Source organism: Rhinoderma darwinii, chromosome 2 (assembly GCF_050947455.1).
Source record: "Rhinoderma darwinii isolate aRhiDar2 chromosome 2, aRhiDar2.hap1, whole genome shotgun sequence".
Taxonomy (NCBI): domain Eukaryota; kingdom Metazoa; phylum Chordata; class Amphibia; order Anura; family Rhinodermatidae; genus Rhinoderma; species Rhinoderma darwinii.
Genome location: NC_134688.1, coordinates 446841625 through 446857093, shown reverse-complemented (window position 1 = coordinate 446857093; position 15469 = coordinate 446841625). Strand labels below are relative to the sequence as shown.

At 41.4% G+C, this 15469-nt stretch overlaps 1 protein-coding gene across 3 annotated transcripts in view; it reads right to left on the bottom strand.

Annotated features, from left to right (window-relative positions):
• Window positions 1–1604: 1604 nt before the first annotated feature.
• The window catches only part of USP25 (ubiquitin specific peptidase 25), a 111962-nt gene continuing 98097 nt past the window's right edge, over window positions 1605–15469 (bottom strand). For all 3 annotated transcript variants that reach the window (XM_075854500.1, XM_075854501.1, XM_075854502.1), the window contains 6 exons: window positions 12508–12686; window positions 8412–8490; window positions 6277–6356; window positions 3654–3777; window positions 3020–3215; window positions 1605–2232 (listed from right to left, as the gene is read on the bottom strand). In XM_075854500.1, the coding sequence (XP_075710615.1) occupies window positions 2060–2232; window positions 3020–3215; window positions 3654–3777; window positions 6277–6356; window positions 8412–8490; window positions 12508–12686 (831 nt within the window). In that variant the 3' untranslated portion in view covers window positions 1605–2059. The remainder of the gene's footprint in view (window positions 2233–3019; window positions 3216–3653; window positions 3778–6276; window positions 6357–8411; window positions 8491–12507; window positions 12687–15469) is intronic.

The following is a 15469-nucleotide window of genomic DNA, read 5'->3' as shown; positions in this document are numbered from 1 at the left end:
AACAATTTTGTGTGGTGTATCTGCTTGTAAGACAGGCATTTACATTTAAATTTCGAAAAATGCTAACTTTTTTGAAATTTTTCAAAAAATTTGGGTGTTTTTCACAATTAAACACTGAATGTATCGAGAAAACTTTGCCAGTAACAAAGTCCAATGTGTCACGAGAAATCAATCTCAGAATCGCTTGGATAGGTGAAAGCATTCCGGAGTTATTACCACATAAATTGAAATATATCAGATTTGAAAAATGAGGCTCTGTCAGGAAGGTCATAAGTGGCCAAAGCGGGAAGGGGTTAATAACCACAGTATTACTGTGCTTGATTGGCCAGCAAACTCGCATGACCTAAACCCCATATAGAATCTATAGGGTATTGTGAAGAGGAAGATCAGGGACACCAGACCCAACAATGCAGACGAGCTGAAGGCCGCTATCAAAACAACCTGGGCTTCCATAACACCTCAGCAGTGCCACAGGCTGATCGCCTCCATGCCACGCCGCATTGATAACACCTCAGCAGTGCCACAGGCTGATCGCCTCCATACCACGCCGCATTGATAACACCTCAGCAGTGCCACAGGCTGATCGCCTCCATGCCGCATTGATAACACCTCAGCAGTGCCACAGGCTGATCGCCTCCATGCCATGCCGCATTGATAACACCTCAGCAGTGCCACAGGCTGATCGCCTCCATACCACGCCGCATTGATAACACCTCAGCAGTGTCACAGGCTGATCGCCTCCATGCCACGCCGCATTAATTCATGTAAAAGGAGCCCCGACCAAGTATTGAGGGCAGATACAGGACATACTTTTCAGTAGGCCAACATTTCGGTATTAAAAATTATTTTTGAAATTGGGCTTATATAATATTCTAATTTTCTGAGACACTCAATTTTGGGTTTTCATTAACGGTTCCCATAATCATCAACATTAAAAGAAAAAAAAAAATGCTGGAAATAGATCACTCTGTGTGTAATGAATCTGTAGAATATAGGAGTTTCACTTTTTGAATTGAGTTACTGAAATAAATTAACTTTTTGATGATATTCTAACTAATTGAGAAAGACACACACACACACACACACACACACACACACACACACACACACACACACACACACACACCTTTTAGGCACTTGCCTGCAAGGGAGGAGGTTTCTTGCAGGGCGGGCTCCTTCTCTCCTCTTGCTGCCTCTGCTCCGGTGTGTGTAACCAAAAGCAGAGGATACATATGGGCCCAAAACTCAGTAGGGGGTGGCAGCGAGTTGGGGGATGTTTGCACAAATTGCAACCTGAGAATAAGGCGAGTGCAAGATTGATCGACTGGACATAGATTAACCCGTTACAGTCACACCTACGCCACGTGCCGAGATATGTGTCAGTCATTAAGCTTAGTCCTAAAACCTTTTTTAATTTTCCTGTTATAAAGAGCAAATTTATGTGAGAAATAATGTGTTGATTTTCTAAAGTAAAAAAAAGAAAATCATTCAATGAATCAAAAACACAAGAGTTTAACCCCACAAACCCGTCCACCAAGTACTACTCTACTCATCAAAAATATTCACACACAAATTGCCAACATTTTTTTTTTTTGCAAACGGAGTAGCCATAAATAAAACTTTATTCTTTAATTTCATTTACAAGCTACCAGGTGCCATGGCACCAGATAATTAAGATGGCTGCGGTCACTTATAATAAATCCAGATGTAAGGACGAAAAGAAGGAAAAGAAAAAGCGGTTGATAAAATGTTTTTTTTTGTAGATAAAAGCAATGTAACACTGTCACAGAAATGTGGCCAATGAAGCGGTCTTGCCATAAATATTTTGGGATAGTTTGGTTGCGTCTGCTCTGTTTAAAATGGATGCTGAAGGCCATGCGTAACTCAGGTGTGGTTGCAGTCTGGCTAAAAGTCTATACAGTCATATTGTCTTTAGCAGTTTGTAACATAATAAAAAGTTAAAAACTATAGCAGCAACAAAGCAAACCTTGTCACGAGAAGGCATGAGTTTAAAAAAAGAAAAAAAAGTCTATACAATGTGCGTAAGAAGGTGCATTGTTCATCTCCCATCAGCCGGCGTACGACTAAGTGACAACATAATTCGAGCAAACCGCTCGCACAGCTCGTGCGTGGAGAAGGTAGGAAGATTTGGCGGGTCGTTGAAACCTTTGATTTCTGTCGAACAATCAAGCAGTTTTGGCAGGAAGTCAGTCAGCTTTTCTTGCAGACAGGCTGGAGAGATGAAAACACAGAGAATGAGCTCAATGAACACATGAAACAAACCTATTCATTCTAAAGCTGGCCATGACAACACCCAAAAGTCGAGTCCACGGTGCCTGGCAAAACATCCCATGACATCTGAAATAAGAGGAAGCAGGAATTGCACAAGGTCGGATTTCAACCCGTCCAATCCATTTGTTTCCCCTGAGAATATCCGTGCCAGATGAGTCTGTTGGCCGCTTCTCCCGGTCCCACCATAGAAATAACATTATTTATGGGTTATATATTACACCGAATCTCACTTATAAAGATTTTTTTTTTGGCCAGTTAGGTGGTCTTTTAATCCAAAACACCTAAAGTTGCTATTCACATATGTGCTATATGTAAAAAATGAGGTTCTTTAATCTTTTCTTTTTAAATTGGTTATACATAAACATCCACGCGAGGAAGTCTACAGGCTGGCCACGTAGTCCAAAGTCGGGTATCCCTAGATCAAAATAAGATCATCGGTTAAACCAGATGGACTCAGTGAAGAGGACTGTTCTTTTTACTGGCTGGCATATAATACTACATACATTTCCACTGTAGTGGCCGCTGCAGGCGAAATGTGTATTTTTCAGCAGCTTCCCCCACTGATAACCATTGATTGCTGTGTGTTTCTGAAGCCACACCCACAGCGATCAGCTGATCATCAGCCAGACATCAATCTAAAAAGTAGTTGGCAGGATGCGTCAATTTCTAGGTGAAATATAATACTTTATATTAATGTACTAGTTAATCTAAGCTGAATAGGACTCACGTTCCATTTCTTGTCCCAGGTAGGAACACCAGCGATTCCGCATGTCTTCTACAGCACTAATGTCCTTTTCTTCCATTTCATCAGCCAACAACATGGGCAAACATGGCACAATGAGTTCATTCATTAGCGTCAGGCCGTTGCAGACTTCTTCAGTGTCTCCAGACTCAAACATGATTGCAGCTTTCTCATTTAGTTTCTTCAAGACACAAGAAAGATGGGTGTATACACAAGTGTTTGCGCATTAATATGGTGCATTATACAGATCATAGCAGTATAGTAGTTCATACACCAAGAGCTGTACCTAGAGACGAGACATTTCAAATAGTCTAGGGCACATAGTACTAAGATTTAAAGGGGTCGCAACTAAATTTTGCCAATGTATACCGCACGCTCAGGTCAATGAGCTTTATTGGTAGAAATTTGCAGATCTTATCAAGATTATTATTTGCATCATGAATATAGTGACGCATTTATTCTGGGTTTTTTCAGACAATAACGTAACTGGCATGCAAAACCTCCAGTAAGAGATAACGCAATGGAGATCGTCTATACATGGATTGGACACATTATTATTCGGAGAGATTTCATGGACTAGAACTCAACAACCTTCTCCAATAGAAGGTCATTTACTTACTAGAAAACACTCCCTCCGATAATGTGATATCAGCTCCTCGTCATGTCCTCTGTACAGGCCTCTTGAAAGTAGTTCCTTGTTGTACTGGTAGCCATAAATGAGGTACAGCAAAGCTTCAACATAACTAAAACATACAAGACACAAAAGCTCCTTCAGCTAAATATTCCGTTTTTCTAACAAACTCAAAATCTTCAATTTCCAACATCTCTCCTTTCCGATGATATCTCTAAAAAGTTGTCTTAAAGGAACAGTGTCACCAAAAATTTTTTTTTAATATGTTAAAGATGTTAGTGCTTTATTAAAAACGTTTGGATTAATTTGTGTGTTTGTGTGTTACTTTTTTTTATTTTTACACTTTTTCTTCCCTATGGGGGCTGCCATTTTTTTTTCCATTTCTGTATGTGTCGATTAACGACACATACAGACATGGAATACGGCAGCTCCAGTCCCATAGGGACTGCGAACGGGGCCCGTTCCATCCACTATCGTGTACGCCGCTGTGTGGGAACGGCGCATGCGCCGCTCCCACACAGTTCAATTTGAACTGTGCGACGTCCGGCGCCATTTTCCTGTGGACCGGAAGTCGCGGCCGGAAAGTAAGATTACTACTTCCGGTCGCGGCTTCCGGACATGTGCACATGGAGCAGCGGCAGCAGACGGAGCGGATGGACCGGAGGGAGCGGCGGCGACTGGAGCAGGTAAGTTATTTCTATGTATGTTCGTGTTTCAGTGTGTGTTTACTAGTGTATGTAAACCTTCTACACTGTGTGTTAGCTCAAAAAATGGCGACACACAGTGTAGGAGGTTAGACCGTTCAAACCCCTCGTTTCTCCCGGCACTAGCCAGGATAAAGGAGGGGGGGATTCTGAGAGCTCACTAGAGCGAGGGATTTTTACCCAATTTTGCAGCATAAAGCAATGTGGTTGCTTTACCACATGCAATGCTGCAATTTTGGGAATGGCTCCATCTAGTGACCAGTGCTGGGAAATATTATAAATTGAATCCAATTTATAATATTTCCTGACTCGTGAAAAAAAAAAAAAAAAAATTAGAACAATGTTTAATCACCCACACACTAACTGTTTAACTAAAAAAAAAAAAAAACATGTTTTGCTGACAACACATTCCCTTTAAATAAAGGTTATTCCAACTTTATTTCATTATCTTTTCTGGTCCTGTTATCCCCGATGCGTGCCGCTTGCGTTCAGCACTTCCAGGTTATAGGTGTGTAACAGGTGCAGATTCAATTCCCACTTCACATTGCAGCGTTTCATTCCTACCATCTCCACCCGGCCCACTACGCCACCTTCTTATACCCTCAAAATCCACCCAGTACAGATCCTTTCTTTCTATAACCGCCCACTACACCTCTTAGCCATACACGAGTGTTATTGCGCATGCACTGGAGCTACTGTGGCACAAGCGCCAGAAGATAGCATTCCCCACATGAGGGATGATGGGCGGACATACGGGCAGTACCATTACTATAAGAAAGCCATGTGACTAATATATGTGACATCATAGTCACAAAGAAGATGACCCATCTGAGGTGTCCAAATTCAAAAATCTCTAACGTTATTGATAAAAAACAAACATAGCTGAAAAAAAATATATAATAATAATCCTAGAATAACCCTTCAACTATATTATAATGAAAAGCTTTTTACATCCTGATATACTTAGTTTAAAATCCTCACCAATCTTAAAAAGATTGGTTTGCGGTCAGTGGATGAAACCATTTTGCTTTACACCCAAAGGCTACCAGATGACACAACTTAAAAACGACCACGTATGTAGAAGGAAGCAGTAAGTGTAAAACTATCTTTCCCATTGGGCTCAGATTCAGTTAGAGCTAAAGCCAAGAGTGGATACAAAAGGAAGAGGTATGTAGGAAAGACTTCTACTTTTTCTTCTGTATCAAAAAAATAATAAAACAAAATGCACTAAAAATTGAATGTGTGAATCCAGTCTTAGGCTATGTTCACACGGAGTATTTTGGGGGAGGAATATCTGCCTCAAAATTCCGTTTGGAACTTTGAGGCAGATATTCCTCTCCCTGCACGCCGATTTTCGCGGCAATTATCGCGCCGTTTTTCGCCCGCGGCCATTGTGCGCCGCGGGCATAAAACAGCGAGAAATACGCTTTCTCCTGCCTCCCATTGAAGTCAATGGGAGGTCGGAGGCGGAAGCGCCCGAAGATAGGGCATGTCGCTTCTTTTTCCCGCGAGGCAGTTTTACTGCTCGCGGGAAAAAGACGCCGACGCCTCCCATTGAAATCAATGGGAGGCGTTCTCGGGCCGTTTCTGCCGAGTTTTGCGACGCGGTTTCCGCGTCAAAAAACTCGGCAAAATACCCCGTGTGAACATAGCCTTAGTGAGTAATACTACAGAAGAGTCCGTTATAAGAAGGTGAATAGAGCAGATGGAAAGATATCAATGTGTCATTTCACCCGTCCCAGAGCAAATGTAAATTTTTTGGTTTTCTATTTATTGAACTGTGGAGAACGGAGATCCAACTGATCACTAAAAACAATGAACATAAGCAACTTCAACTGGGAAACCACAATATAAAAACGGAACATGTAAACCTACAAATACAAGCACTGAAAAACACAATCTCCTACCTCTTGTTCTGAAACAATTCCAGTCCAATCAAGATGAACATGGTCGTCTCTCGAAAGGTCCTGTATTCCTTGTGCCACCGCTATTCAAGAAGAAGCCGTCAAAAATTAACGTTCGACAAACTGCGTCCAGCATTCTAGATAGTCTTATTATCATAGTATTCAATGGTTTGTCCAAAATACACGTATTGTATGTAATAGTCAGATTGGGGTTTTAGCAGCTGGAACCCCCATTGAACCCAATAATTGTCCTGTTTTCAACCATCAATGGAGAGGTGGCTCAAAACTAATTTCCCCCTCACTGAATGAATAACAATAACCCCTATAATATGAAGGATCAGTAGGGCCCAATGGCTGGTAACCCCACTAATCCTAAGAACAAAGGAACCCCTATACATTTTTACCCAGACCCTGTGCTGCTCTTGTCCAGGTGCCGTCTCTGATATTGAGCTGCTATATCAAATATGATGCCTGGCGGAAAGCAGCGCGGTGTCTGCGAACATCCGATAATTTATTAAAATGCATGAATATGAAGAGAAATATGTATCACTCAATTGCCTGCATATTTACTGAGAAGTCTTGTAAACATTAAGGTCTATAATAATCCATGCTCTCCACCAGAACAGAATTTTCCTATAGTGATCAGTATGTTCTTTAGCAATAGGTCGTCAGTGGATACAAAAAGTGTACCAAGGTTCAATATAATGTAGAATATAAAAAGAAATAAAAGTTCTGCTTCTGCTGGGCTGCACAGAATTTCACATGATGGAGCAGCAGTTTGTGCTTCACAGCTGTTCTTCCAACTCTTTAGTGACTGGAAGTTGCAACTATAGTGTCCATTTTCGAGTATATAGAGAACGGTCTTTTATGATCAGAAGTTGACAGAAGGTGTATGCAACGCTCTACACCACCTTCTCATGTCGATCAATCTTGGGTATATTACTTTTATAGTTTCAGCTCTGCTTTGTGTGTCAACACTTTAATACACAAGGGAAAAAGCACGCCTTCAATACGATAATAATGATCACATGACAGGCCGTATGGACTATTCGAGCTAGATATGCAAACTCCTCATCTAATGGTTTTCAATGGTCTCAAGGTGGCAGGTATCCTGTAGTTTAAAAGGACTATAAGAATAGGTTAATATGGTAAAAACGATTTAAAAAAAAAATTTGTTAAAAATGTTTTAACCCCATAACGACATACTACGTACATGTATGCAGCAGCCGTTAAGGGGGAATATGGAGAAGGCTCACGAGCTGAGCTCACTCCATACTAAGCAGGTGACGACACCTCACTGCAAAGGCCTTAATCAAAGAGCACTTTGATGTTTCAAAGGAGACTGTCAGTATAGCGATAAACATTAGTATTGCAGTCTAACCCGTGATCGTTGGATCGCTTGCATGATAAAGATACATAACTGGTATTCCCACATCCGTAAAAGTCTCAACTATCACAATACAGCAATATTTAACGCGCTTGGTGAATACCGTAAAAAGAAAAAAAGTTTTTTTCCTTTTATAAAAGAAACACCCAAATTGCTGTTTCTTGGTTACTTTAGCTCTCAAAAAGAAAAAAAAAAAAAAAATGGAACAAAGTGATCAAAAAGGTGTATGTACCCCACAATGGCATCAATAAGCAGTGCAAAAAAAACAAGCCCTCACATTGCTAAATTGACGGAAAAATATAACCGTTATACCACTTTTATAAAAATAAACATTTTAGAAGAGAAAAAAAAAAGACAAAATTTGGTATCGCCGTAACCATACCAACCCGTAGAATAAGGTAAACATGTAGTGTAAGAAGAAAACCCTCCCAAAATGGAGTAGTAGCGTTTTTTTGCCCAATTCACCATACACATTTTTTTTTTGTTTCCCAGTACATTATGCAGTACAATAAATGGTACCATAAAAAAAAAAAACAAAAAAAAACGAACAAGCCCTCATATGGCTATGTCGATGAAAAAATAAAAAAGCTATGGCTTTTGGAAGGCGGGGAGGAAAAAACTAAAATGAAAAAAAACTGCTCATGTTCTTTAGTTAATAGCACACCCTGAGGCACATCTCGGCAAAACACGAAGAAATATGTGGAAATCTGCCTTAATGAAACTCATATTACACTTCAGAACACAAACCAACCTTGTACTCCTCCATGTTAACCTCGTCCGGCTTTATCATTTCAAGCTTAGCTTGTGCCACTTTCATAATGTTACGACAACTAGGAGAAAAAAAACAAATACAAAAAACAAAAAGTTACAAGGATTGTATGAGATTCGAAGAAAGTCTACTTAGGCCCCATGCACACGAACGTGCTTTTGCGGCCGCAATTCCCCCGAAAATTCACAGGAGAACTGCGGCCCCATTCATTCCTATGGGGCCATGCACACGGCCGTGGTTCACACAGTCCATGCATGGCCCGGGAGAATGGACCGCAGAAAGAACGGGCAAGCCTTATTACGGCCGTGTTCTGCGGTCCAGGCTCATTGAAAATAATGGCCACGGCCATGTGCATGGCCCGCGATTTGCGGGCTGCTCGCAGCTGACAGTCCGCTGCCGGCCGACCCGAAAATCACGGCCGTGCACATGGCTAAGGTCGTGTGCATGAGGCCTTATTGTTACAGAAACAGCACCACTGTTGTCCATGGGCTGTGTCTGGTACTGCAGCTCAGCTCTATTCACTTGAATAGGGCTGTGCTGCAATACCAGACAACACTGACAAGGGTGGCGTGGTTTCTGCAAAAAAATACTTTTTATATCAATTTAAATTTCAAAAGGCGATGTTCAGTGATTCTGCTAAACAGAATAAACGATTAGATATGTACGAACTATATTTAGTACAATGTTCCCTAACAGCTGTCTAAAGCATATGCCTTTATTGCACATGGCAGCGCCAGTGTCACCCGCATGTCATATCATTACTGAAACTTGGCATCAGATCATAAGCATATCATTGTCACGAGGTGCTTTTGAGGTTACCTGACCCAGTAGCCATCACCATAATCTGCACTGTAGAATTGGACCTTACACCAGGGCAAGATTTCTGGCACTTGGCAGTTTTCTAGCTTACATTTTCTGTTTCGTGGTCTTATTTAGGCTCTGTTCACACCTGTGTTGAGGCATTGTTTTGACAGGAAGAACTGTGCTGCATGCAGTGCTATTCTTCCTGTCAAAACTACAGACACTATGAAGGAAACCCAACAGACCAGATTATAAAAGGCAATACGGTCCACTCGGTGTCGGTAAAAACCGCTATACCACAGATCTGGTACTGCATTGCAGATGTGAACAAAGCCTAATCTTTAAAGTATAACTTCACTTTCAAAAAACTTCTGACGTGTCATGGCAAAAACGAAGCGGCAGTAGCGCTCAGGTGAGCCCCTTAGTTTCTGATCGGCTTTTCTCAGTAAGCCAAGCAATTGGTGTACGGGCTCAGTAGAAAGTCTATGAGACGGTACACCAACCGCTCAACTTTCCGAAAAAAGGGATTCAAACTAAGGGCCTCACCTGAGCGCTTCTGTCAATACGTTTTAGCGATCGGTAGGGGTCTCAGAGCTCGGACCCACACCGTTCAAAACTTCTGACATGTCACGGACATGTCAGAAGTTTGTGGAAAGTTTGGTTACCCTTTAATAATGGCTTGGGGTAAACTAAAGTCTATCTAAATGATCCATTATAATTACATTTATGAAATAACATCACGGACAGTTTTTAGGGGTTACATTTAGTGACAGGTATTTAAGGAATAAAACTTCCAATAAGCTTCACTATTCTCAGCCTCAGAATACGACATGTCTATCCTTGTAAGAATTGTAAGAATAACCATATACTGCAGCACAATTGCCGAAAATAACACGGCTATTAAATGTGGTTGGCACGTGAAGCATTTGCCTTGCATTACATGCCTAGAATTAAAATGAGGATTTTTACAATTATTCAGGAATACAAAAATATTTGTGTGCAACCAGCGCACCAACACACACTACAAGGAATCCAGCAGATAATGAACCAATACGCAAGTTAAACCATCCCCATATATTCCTGATCACCGCCACATCTACTCACAGCATTTATTATTCCACGTCATCGTCATACCCCGCATACATCAATACATTTTGACAAAGTGAAGGTGTTTTTACTCGGTCTGATAGTGGCTGAAAATACGAGCAGCGACCGGCGCTTGTCCGCACCATTCACAAGGCGCAACGTATGAGGACGAACGATCAGTAATACGATCGTTCCCTGGCATGCATTTGCATAATGTCGGCAGCAAATAACCGGTTTACACAAGGAGACGCGTTATCGACTAGCCATTACTTTTTTGGCAGCAAAAAAGATCCAATCCGCCAATGAACAAGCGTTTTCCCGACAAGTGCTATCCGGCTGTGACTGCAATGCAAACAATTCTGTACGAGGAAACCTTGCCGTGGTCGGTGGGCTGACATAATTTGATCACAATGTGCGCAAAAGAACCTTACATTTGTTAGTACAGTAAATAAAGTAGTAATTCAATTTACAAAAATACAAATAGAAAAAAAAGCTTGCGGCCAAAAATATGTAAGGCCACAAGGTTCTCACTAGCAATGGATGGATTGTTCTTTTTTTCCCATTTATTGCCAACAAAACTGAAGGAACAAGGGTAAAAATTCCTTTGAAATTTTTTTAGTTCTTCTTTTTGGATCGGTTTCTTTTTTTGTGACCATTTTTTTTTTCAAAGAGACCACATCAAAAAACCCAAAAACAAAGCATAAAGGAAGAGGAGAAAACCTCTTTAAGGATTCTGGTGCAGAGACCTTTATGACATGTCCACAGGATATGTCAAATGTCATATAGATGCAGATCCCACCTCTGGTACCCGCACCGATCTCTAGAACAAGGGGCCCCCGCTCTGTGTTGTGCCTGAAGCGTGTGATTTACGACCACAAATTACAGATATACCGTAGCTCGCTGAGCTACGCTGTTTCCATAAATCCCACAGAATTGAATGATGGTAGTTCCGGAAACAGCATAGCTCGCATGGCACGCTGCTTCCGTAACTGCCATTTACTACTGTGGGAGTTACGGAAACAGCGTAGCTCAGCGAGCGACATTGTTTCCGTAATTCATGGTCAGGAATCAGACGCTTCAGCCGCAATACAGAGCGGGGGCCCTTTGTTCTAGAGATAGGTGCGGGTGCCAGAGATGGGACCAGCATCTATCTGACATATCCTGTGGACATGTCATAAATGTCTCTGATGGGAAAACCCCTTTAAGTCCTTATATGCTTGCAGAAGGTGCATATATGAAGATTAGCAGAACCAAACATGCCACACTCCGGATCATGAGAAAATATTTATGGGAGAACGTACCCCTACTATAAGTGATCAGAACATTAGCAGTCACGGACTAGTTTAGTAATGCGCACATATGCTTTGTATTATCCGGACTATAGAGGGGAGGGTGATCTGTCCACTTCTTACTCTTTAACTTTTTCCCAGTTACCCTAATACTTTGGGTTGTCGCTACAAGAGGGTCACTGTATTATTTATTTGTCACCCTCATGCATGTATTCGTTTTTAAATGTTTTTACCGGTCGGATGTACGGTTTGTATTTAATATAGTACAGTGTCATTTTAAGGAATTAGATATTATGGGTGTGCGCGCTTTTTATTGACTGTCGCTTGTGGTCTAGAATTACAGTGTGTTAGGAGCCAGGGTTTCACCCCTAGGGACTGATTGTCTAAGCGGTGCCCACCATCTCTTTATGGTATTTGTATGACTTGTTTAGTAACTATATATGGTATAAAAGCACGAGGCCACAGGTATTTATCACGCAGTACCTTCTAATATTCCTATAACTTCGACCGCAAATTTCATTATTCCAAAAAGGCCTATTTACACGGGCCAATAATCAGTTTATGCAGCCTCTAATATCATTGTGGTTAGTCATCAGTAGTTGGCACAGAAGGAGGAAATTCCTGCAAAAGCCATCTGCGACGGCAGGAGGAGATAAGCAGCATCTATGTAGCGCCGCTCATCTCTGTATAATCAGGGTTATCAGAATGTGATCCTTATACAAACATTATTTACAGACATCCACATCCTACTGCATGGCTTTCACTGCAATAAACTTGAAAACTTTAGCTTGAGGTTTAAAGTCGTATAATTATTCATCATCTGCTGTAGTTGCATCTAGAACTAAACCCCCCTGGTACTAGGAAAACCACAGAATTCAGGGAATAGTCTGCGGTTTGCTTACCGTTCATCAAAACTCAGGTTGCGATCGGCAAATTGTTCCAGGAGGGTTCTCTCGATAATCTTCTTTGGCGCCTGGCTCTGGATAAAATAGACTATTGCATGTTGTAAGCGGTAATCCGTCTCCGGAGGTGAATCCTCTTGTGCCAATTTTAATAGTCTTGCATACTCTGTTTTGATAGCCTGAGGACAGAAAACAGAAAAAAAAAATAATTCAAAGTTATTTGGCAAACGCGAAATATCCACAAACCTAAAAAGATTACAAAGAAAACACAACCAATAGTGATCTATATTATAAAATAAAAAGGAAACAACCTAAACAAAGCCAAAACAATGTCTGAATATGCGAGCGTGCTCAATAACAGAATATGGTTGCTTACTTATAATAAAATCCTACCAAACCGTACATACTAAACATAAGCAGAGCTTTCAATTTAATCTAGTAGCCTTACCAAATTTTTTATAGGCCTCGACTTCCCAGCAATTCTGACACGTCGGTTTTAGTAAATTCTGTATTTTCCGGACTTCGATGTTCCCATGTTTAGACGTTAGTATGAAATATTTATTCCTTATTGTCCAATAAAAACTTCCCTGATGGTCTAAGGAAATAGAGGAGTTAAAGGGGTTTTCCCATGAGGGACATTTATGACCTATCCACAGGATAGGACATAAATGTCAGATACATGCAGGTCCCACCTCTGGAACCTGCACCTATCTCTGGAACGGGGCTCCCTAAACACCGTTCTAGCTTTTTGTGCTCGCGCTGCCTCCCGGCCACTTACGGGTTGGGAGTTACGGAAACATAACTCGCTGAGCTACACGGTTTCCGTAACTCCCATAGTAGTTAGCATGCGTTGCATACAGAATACATACAGAAGCAGCATAGCGTGCGAGCTACGCCGTTTCTGTAACTACTATTCAGTACTATGGGAGTAACGGAAACCGCGTAGCTCAGCGAGTTGCGCAGTTTCTGTAACTCCCGACCATATAATCAATAATTAGTAAGTGGCCGGGAGTCAGCGTCCGCACAAAAAGCTAGAATGGGTTTTAGGAGACCCCGTTCTAGAGATAGGTGCGGGTCCCAGAGGGTGGGACCCGCATCTATCTGACATTTGTGACATATCCTGTAGATGTCATAAATGTCTAATGGGAAAACCCCTTTAATGTCAGTAACTTTGGTGTTCTAAAGTGGAGTCTCCCCTCTTGGTGGGCTAGAGTAGAAGATTCCTGGTAGGCTAAGGTAGAAGACCGTCTTAATACCTGGTGATCTAAAGGTATAAGAGGGGTTAATCTTTTATTCTCTGGTGATTTGAGGTAAGTGTACGGGTTTATACCTGGTGGTCTAAAGTAGATTAGGAGGGTTGATATATTAGTGCCTGGTGGCCTAGTGTAAATAGGGGTTTATACCCAGCGATGTGCCCCCTCGGATAGCTGAACGCAATGCGCACATCATATTCAGCTATGAAAAGCTGAGCATTTCTATCTACGATCGAGCGGAGTGCTTTATTATCGCTCTGCCTGGACATTAAGGAAGTGATCAGGGGGTCTGATGCCACCCGGGCCTCCTTGTCTGTGGACTATAAGACGCAGAGAACTTATTTTGCAAGATTTTCTTTACTGCCAAATAGCGAGTCTCTCTGAAAAATACAGACATTGAAATGCCCATAAATAACCATTCTAGAGCATCTTTTCTGGGTTGTACTGATCCTCAGTTATCCCGCCTGGAAATGTATAAATTGACAATCAGTTGTTACCATTCCCCTGGTCAATAGGGTCTGTCTCTACATCGTCTGACACGGTCAGCACGGATTGGACACAGCCCTATGACAAAGTGAATGAGAACACATAGTTGTCAATTCATTTATACATTTCCAGGAGGAACAACAGAAGAACAGCACAATATAGAGAAAAGATGCTCCAAACTTATTTCATGCGGAATACAAAACAGCCATGTCAGGCCAGGTCCTATTTAAAGCCACAGTGCGTCTTGCGACCTCTGTATTACAACCAAGTAGAAAACATGACCTGGCCACTGTGTAAAGTAATTCAGTCTCCTGCTATTAAGATCCTAATATAAAGTGTGTTACTAAAGGAATAAAACAATCACGTGGAAAGAAGTCATTGAGGGAAGATTCACCAAAAAACTGGTTCAAATCGAAAAGTGAAGCAGTTGTCCATAGCAACCAATCAGTTGTCATTTTTCAGAGAACATTTTGAAAATGAAAGAATGAATCTGATTGGTTGATATGAGTAACTGCTCCAGTTTTGATAAAGCTCCCCCCACTGTCATTTTTTTTATATCGGATTCATGAAAAGTTATATGGTAACTAATGTGTGCACCATTACCGCTTATTAATGATATATCTGGCCCGCTATGAACCAGCTTAGGAGCAAGGCAGTAATAACTTGACACACTTGCCATTCAGGTTTCCCAGGCTGACAATTTGGCTGTTGCTATGGAGTCTGATAGAAAAGTGGCAACTTAATTTTATTTACAGAATTATTTTTATTTTGCAAAAACACAAACATGTGCGACATGGTTTCGGTTTATAAAGGAAACCAGGACACAGTGCGGGATCAGGCGTAAAATGAATACCACCATTGCCCGACGGACTCCAGTGACAAATAATGGGGACTCCATTGATAAAACAATGGGAAGAATAGCACTGCATGCCACGCAATTCTTCCCATCCAATATGACGTTATTTGCAATGGGTGCTCCAAACGCAAACAGAGCCTAAGGCTTGATAAAACACGAGGCTTCACAATGGGCAGAAGCAACAAATATTAGAAAGTACATTTACACCAGTCCTTCGAAGAAGAAAATACAAATAACCGCTCTTAAAGAGGCTCTGTCACCAGATTTTGCAACCCCTATCTGCTATTGCAGCAGATCGGCGCTGCAATGTAGATTACAGTAACGTTTTTATTTTTTAAAAAACGAGCATTTTTGGCCAAGTTATGAC